This window comes from Frieseomelitta varia, unplaced genomic scaffold, assembly GCF_011392965.1.
Source record: "Frieseomelitta varia isolate USP_RPSP 00005682 unplaced genomic scaffold, Fvar_1.2 scaffold_490, whole genome shotgun sequence".
Taxonomy (NCBI): domain Eukaryota; kingdom Metazoa; phylum Arthropoda; class Insecta; order Hymenoptera; family Apidae; genus Frieseomelitta; species Frieseomelitta varia.
Genome location: NW_025110246.1, coordinates 51,798 through 59,138, shown reverse-complemented (window position 1 = coordinate 59,138; position 7,341 = coordinate 51,798). Strand labels below are relative to the sequence as shown.

The following is a 7,341-nucleotide window of genomic DNA, read 5'->3' as shown; positions in this document are numbered from 1 at the left end:
TTTTTTATTTTTTTTTTTTTTTTTTTTTTCTTTAATGCGAATAATTCAACCAATTCGTTAGTAAATGTAGTTCCTTGTAGTTCTTTGTGTGCTTCTTCTATAAACACGAATAATTAATTTTGCATACTGATGTGAACAATTCAAATTTACGTTAGAGATGTATTAATAGATAAATGAATCTTCCTATTTGTACGTCTTCGTATCTCTTTTCATATTGTTTTCTTTATGAGTAACAGAACGTACTACACAGGACAAAGTACTTTAAGATCTTTCAATTTCAAGAAGTAGAAACTTCCAGGACTTTGCTCCTCTCTATATACTATTTATTTTTCCATCATTCAGAGAGCACCTTCCAAGACCAAAATCTCTTTCTAAAATGCCAGAGTCGTGGTCATACATCATTCTATTTAAATCAATAAAAAATTCACAATTGTAACTGTTAAATGCAAAAACTCTAACGTTCTCTTATAACATAAAGACAGAAGGAAAAAAAGAAGAGTCGTATAGCATCTCTTAAATCAATAAATGCTTTACAATTATAATCACTAAGTTTAAAATCTCCAAGATTGTAACACGAAGGTAGAAAAACGAAGAGAAAAGAAAATAATTCCTAAAATTATAAAAATCAGAATGACAATATATCACTTCGCTTCAAATCAAAAGTTTCGTGCAATTAATAGGAATAATGATAATTATATATATTATATTATATAATATTATACATATTATATATATTCAGGAATAATAATTAATATAAATATATAATAATATATATATTTATATTAATTATTGTATGAAATATATGATAATATATATATTTATATTAATTATTTATATTAAGTAATATATATATATTTATATTAATTATTATATTTAATATAATCAATAGGAGTAATAATTAATATAATATAATATGTATACATATTATATATATTATCAATAGGAATAATAATTAATATAAATATATAATAATATATATTTATATTAATTATTTATATTAAATAATATATATATTTATATTAATTATTATATTTAATATTATCAATAGGAGTAATAATTAATATAATATAATATGTATATTATACATATTATATATATATATATATATATTATCAATAGGAATAATAATTAATACAATATTATCTCTTCTAACGCGAGGGAAGAAGAAAGAGAAGAGGAGGCGTTATAAACGAAGCGCTTTGCTCACCGTTTCCCGTGACCGGTGCCATCGTCGAAAAATGGATATCTGAAACAACAACAAAGAGCAAAGAAGAGAATGGATTACAGTCCACGGTGCGACTTGTACTTACAAGTGAACGATAAGACACTTACGTGTGCAATTGTAGGCAACCGGGCAACAAGACTGCGGAGCATATAACGGAGTGCATCCTGGCAGGGGCAGAAGGCACTTTGGCCTGATGCATCTTCTCGCGCCAGAGATGCAGTAGCAGTACTCGCATCTACGTGATCCCATCATCGCCGAGCCAGGCCCGTATCTCACGCCCTCGTGCAAGCAACCTGATTGTTAACACCAACGACCATCAGCCACCGTGTTGAATCTTTTAACTGCAACCACTCTCGAACGTAGTTTTCTTTGACGGGGTTACCTCCTAGCTACACTTTCTCCTCGGGTAACTTTCTTAAACTACGTCACGGCGGTGGTAACTGTATGTCGATATGTTGAGAGGATATTTTACTTATTCACGGTATCTCGACAGTTAAACAAATCGTTTAGATTTAAATTCAACATTTGTGTGACTTTCTATTGTTCTGTTTTTTGTATTTCTCGTGTCGCAAACGAAGATTTATTTAAATTGCTTGTTAAACAATTTAGCACAAACGTGATATAAATTCAATGAATTTATATTGTTATATTATAATATGATTGTATTATATTATGTTATAATTTACATTATCATAATATTATTTATATTATTATATTATAATTCAATGCAAACTTCGTGTATTAAATTGAAATTGGAGTTAACATTGACGTGTTACTGCATCTACAAATAACGTGAATTTATAGACAGGCAGAGTCGTTTTAAATTAAATAAATTTTTCTGACATTCTTAAGGGATTAATTCTGTAATTAAAAGAAAGAAACCTGAATTACAAGAATTTAAAATCGGAGAATTTTAATTATTGAAACGTCACGTTATCGTTTCATTTAAATCAATGGGTCATCTGTAATGTTTGTTCGTTAATTTGCTAATTCATTAAATATAATTCACGCTTCTAATTTGTAATTCTAATTTATAATTGTCGAGAGAACGAAGATCAACAAAGATCTGGAATGAAGGATTTCGAAGCTCAAGGAGCTTATTTAATTTCAAGAAGATAGAATCTCTGGAAAATTGCAAGGGTGGAGAAATAACAGGAAGGGGTAGGAAAACCCCGTTCCGAAAAATTGAAATCCTACGAGACTTAATGGCGACCTTGGTTAAATTGCGGAGCAAATTCTAAATCGTACGTTATAGAAGCGATAATTTCCAAGTAGTATACCGCAGTATCAACGAAGTGGAGGGTAATAACAGCGCTAGCCCTCAAATTGTAGGCCGCAGTAGCATATCGTAGATTATGGCAACGACGATAAAGGTGTAAACCGCAGTTCCCCACGTGTCTTAAAGCACAACAACCATTCTCTGTTTTATACGTTTGCTAAAAATAGGCATCGACGATTCGGAACTTAATGGGACCGTTGTCAACTACTTCGTGATAATTTCAACGCCGTTTTCAATTACTATCGTTTGACACCACACAACAATGGAAATCGTTACTTATCGAGTTTCGAGTGCATTCATAATTCACTTGTATTCTCCACAGTTGTGCGATAATTACCTTGAAAACGAGAGTTCTGGGGCACCTCGTTCTTCTCCCCTTCTTCCACGTGAACGTTAGACCTTCGTAGCATGTTCATCGCGTCACCTGAAAATTTTCACTTGCGTTGAATTTGCCTTGAATTTCGTTTCTTCGTGACAGGGGAACTTTTGTAATTTAATTTTTCGAGCTGCCGATTTTTAATTGACATTTAATAAGTTGAATTTACTTCTAGTTTTAATTCTCATTCTTGATCTTCGTTTTTAATTTTTATTTTTAATTTTTATCTCTACTTCTAACTTTCAATTTTTATTTTCACCTTTGACTCCGTTTTAATCATCCTCAGTTCCTTACATTGTGAATTTCGTTTGTCTGCAGAAGAAAACAATTTTACAATCCGATTCATTAACTTTCTAATTCTCGAATTCCAATTTTACGTTTTCGATCATCTCTAATTTTCTCCATTTCTCACAGAAATTATCAACGATCTTCTATTTTTATCGAGACAATGAATTATTTAAATACCTTGAGATACGTATTTCTAAATACACGAAGTTAATCACATTAGTCCAATAATTATTTTTCTTACTATTCGCTAATATTATATATTGTTACTCTAAAATCATGTCAATTCGAAATAAAATAAGTTTCCTAACAGGATACTTTCTTCATTTATCAAAGTAATCGTGAAATTTTTCGTAAAATAATCGTACTAACGTGTCTCGTCGCAAACTAATTCCGGACAGCAGACGTTCTCCCCTGGCGAATGAACGCGACATCCAGTGGGTGGTGGGTTTGGTAGCCGTGGACAAACTCGAAGACGACATCTGAGCGCACCGTCGCTACACCTGCACTGCAAACAGGGCTCGGACGTGACCACCGACGTGCCCTCTTGGTATCTGCGACCCTCGTACCTGCACCCTGCAACAGATCGTCCCGTTTTCAACGACCATACCGTTCGAAACGCGTAAGCAAAAATTTCAAATAAATATTAAATACGATCAGTCACGAATATTTACGTAAGTACGCTTGCAAAATTCAAATCAAGATAAAATTCGAAATATTTTATTAATCCATTAAAACTCTATTGAATATAAATTATTTATATTAGGTAAATTTTTGTACAGAGAGTCTGGAAAAATGACGTTGTTTCTTAAAAATCATGAAATTTACATTGAATATATAATATACTACGTTCAATATATCAATATAAATTTACTATAATTACAACGTAATGTACATTGAAGTGTATCAAAATGTTTCACTCGCTTTATGGATTTTCGTACAGTCAATTTATTTACACTGTCGTACGAAACTTTGGTTTCGAGAGAAATAATGGTTCTTCTCTTAACAACGATTTTTATGCGCCACTGTGCTTTTTAATAAATGTGTTATTTGTGATGTAACGTGAGAAACAAATTTCCGTGACCGATTATATGTTGAATTTCATTATTTATACAAAATTAATTCTACAGATATGAATTTATTTGAACAGTCAGTTATCCATGATACTAGCAAACTGCAATATTTAATTAAACCATATTTAACGTTTATTTAGGATGAACGTGAATTTGTAGAATTAATTTATACATATACAAGAAATTTAATGGCTGTTTAACTCTTAAGCAGCCATGCATAATTTTAAATTAATAGTTATATCGCATGTCGATTGTTTAAAGGTTCACGTAATTCTCGAATTTTATTTTCATTTACCAATTTCGTATATATTATTCGTTACTCTTGTTAAGTATAATTCTATTTTCCAAAAATATAATATGATCCTCTGGCCACTTATCTCTTGGATCCTTTTTCATTTCACTTTAAATAGATTTTAAACTTATAATCACGACAGTCTTAAGTTTCTCACATTAAACTTATCAATGTAATAACACAATAAAAATTCTGATAAAATTTCAAAATATTTTATACATAGAGTATTTTCGTAAGTTTGCGCGAAAACGACCCTTGGCTGCCTAATTAGTTGGCTCTTCTACGCGAGCACACGTTACGAACGAGCAAAAATAACAATGACACATGTTGTTTGATGAAGCATACCGTGAAACGAGCGAATAATAAACGAAAGGTAAACGAACGTTCTGTTCAAGCTTAATTTCATTCGTCAGAACGCGATATTTTTAACCGTATTTGATTTTGAAATTTCGAATTTCATTCAATATGCGCGGGAATAAATAGCAACATTCGATATTAACGAAATACATTTGCGAGAACAGACGTGAGGAATCATTTTGAAATACGGACGACAGTCTTTGATTCGATATAAAAAAAAAAAAAGGGAAAAAAGGAAAAAACAACGTTTACGAATCGATATTTCGATGACGTCAATTTGCATTGACAAAGACCGATGGAAATTTAGATTATTTATCAAATGAATTTTAATAGTAGATTATTTGTTAAATGTGTTAGTTTTTATTGGATCGATTGTTATAGCTATTAACGATCGTTGCTGGACTATTTATTGGGTTTATTAATTCTATCAATTATTAAATTTGTTGAGTTTTGTTAGATTGTTTGTCAAATTTATTAAATCGTCATCATACGATAATCTGTCTTTTCCAAGAATTGAGAAAAAAAAAATTAGAAGGAAAAAATCATTGCATTTAAATACATACTATATAAAAAAGGAATTGATATTTCAAACACAATGACATTTTGAACGTAAACCTGGTTAAAATTAAACACAAACATGGAAATTGATCGAAAGAAACAATCAAGCAATTATAAAGAAATAGAAACGAAAATGCAATATTCCCGAGTATAAAAAGAAAAATTTGCAACTCGCAAATATGTAACCATGTAAGTATGAAAATTATGTAATATTACATAATATATTATTTATCATATTATTTTAATATATTACAATAAATTATATATTATATTATTTTATTATATTATAAATATATTACACTTGATATATCATATTACAAAAGAAAATAATAGTCACAAAAATAACGAACGTAAAACCAACCAATTAAAAAGAAAAAACAGGGGGAAAGAAAATTGAAAGAAAAATCAGGCATCAAAATGCAAAATAATTCGGGCCTCAGCCGTTTCTCATTTCTCTCTAGCGGATTCATTTCTATTCGCGATTCGATGATGAATGACTCATTTTGTCCGAAAATTTCTCCGTGAATTTTCGCGGCGATCGTGCCGGAAACGCGGCCCGATCTCGCTTTCAAAACCTATTCCACCAAATGAATAGGATTACGCGGGATCACCGCTGAACAATTTGTAATGGAGCTGTACACGCTGGAATAACGCGATCGCGAAATAACCCCTGACTGAATCGTAACGATTTTTTTCCGTTTGAAAAACTTTTCTGCCGGCCTTTGTTCGACGCGCGGGATTCAGCGAAAGGGAGAATAAACGACGAAAAAAAGAAGAAAAAAGAGGAATGTGAAAAAAATAGAGAGATAGAGAGAGAAAGAGAGAGAGAGAGAGAGAGAGAGAGAGAGNAAAGAGAGAGAGAGAGAGAGAGAGAGAGAGAGAGAGAGAGAGAGAGAGAGAGAGAGCGTCAGAGCGGCTTAAAACGCAACGCAGAGAGGCCCCGCGATAAATTAATTTTCATGCCGCTGAAGGTACGACGCGTTGAATTTCTAGCGCGACTGCGGCCCCCAAGACAAAGGATCACCGCCAATGAGTATAATAGGATTTTAGGGCGAGAGATGCCGCAAGATGGAAGCGAATGTTTGTCACGTGGCCGTTGGAACTTCAGTCGTCTCTAATTAGTAAACGAAGCTTTAATGAACATCTAAAGTGAACGAGATAGAGACAGGTTTCTTCCTATTCTCAATAGATTGCACGTTGCAAGGCTAATTGCGATATCTTTGATTAACATTCGGACATATAAATATCGAATGAATGTTATAATTTTGTAAGAAAGAAGAAAAGAATCGTAGAATAATAAACTTATAAGGGCTTATAAGGACAGCTCTGCCTTCGAGACGTATCGTTAATTTTATTCTAAAAATGAATCTGACTAGTACTATATCTACTAACGAAATTATTAATATCGACTATTAAAATTGATCCTAGTAATTATTAATGTACTAATATAAAAAACATAACAAATATAAAATATAAAAGAAACATGACAAAGAAAATATTAACCTCTCGGCCCGAGACTGTCCATTAATCGATTTATTTTATTATTGATCAAACAGATACGAAAACGGATCAACTGCTCGAATTTGTCCGAAACGTGTGCGAGCGCAAGTCGTTCAAATTCCAGCACACTCGTGACTGGTTGCCCCGGATGTAAACGAGGCTTCACCGACGAAACGGCCGCGAACGATCATCCGCTGGCAGAGAAAGGTCATCGAGCATGACCGACGACCTTGGGTGCACGGTCTCACGCGTGTGCGAAACGTCGCGTTACACGCGTTATGCTGTTTGTGCCTGCGGGCTTAAAACGCCAGAATCTCCCAGATGGAAGAGACACAGATGGGTGGCCTCCTCCTCCTCACCCGATGGGAGGAGAAAGATTGAACGAAACGAAACTGT

At 32.7% G+C, this 7,341-nt stretch overlaps 1 protein-coding gene across 2 annotated transcripts in view; it reads right to left on the bottom strand.

The window, feature by feature from the left end:
* The window catches only part of LOC122533040 (mucin-5AC), a 65,595-nt gene that overhangs the window by 16,614 nt on the left and 41,640 nt on the right, over positions 1 to 7,341 (bottom strand). For both annotated transcript variants that reach the window (XM_043662377.1, XM_043662378.1), the window contains exons 2-5: positions 3,538 to 3,741; positions 2,842 to 2,928; positions 1,333 to 1,518; positions 1,208 to 1,246 (exon numbers count right to left, since the gene is read on the bottom strand). In XM_043662377.1, the coding sequence (XP_043518312.1) occupies positions 1,208 to 1,246; positions 1,333 to 1,518; positions 2,842 to 2,928; positions 3,538 to 3,741 (516 nt within the window). The remainder of the gene's footprint in view (positions 1 to 1,207; positions 1,247 to 1,332; positions 1,519 to 2,841; positions 2,929 to 3,537; positions 3,742 to 7,341) is intronic.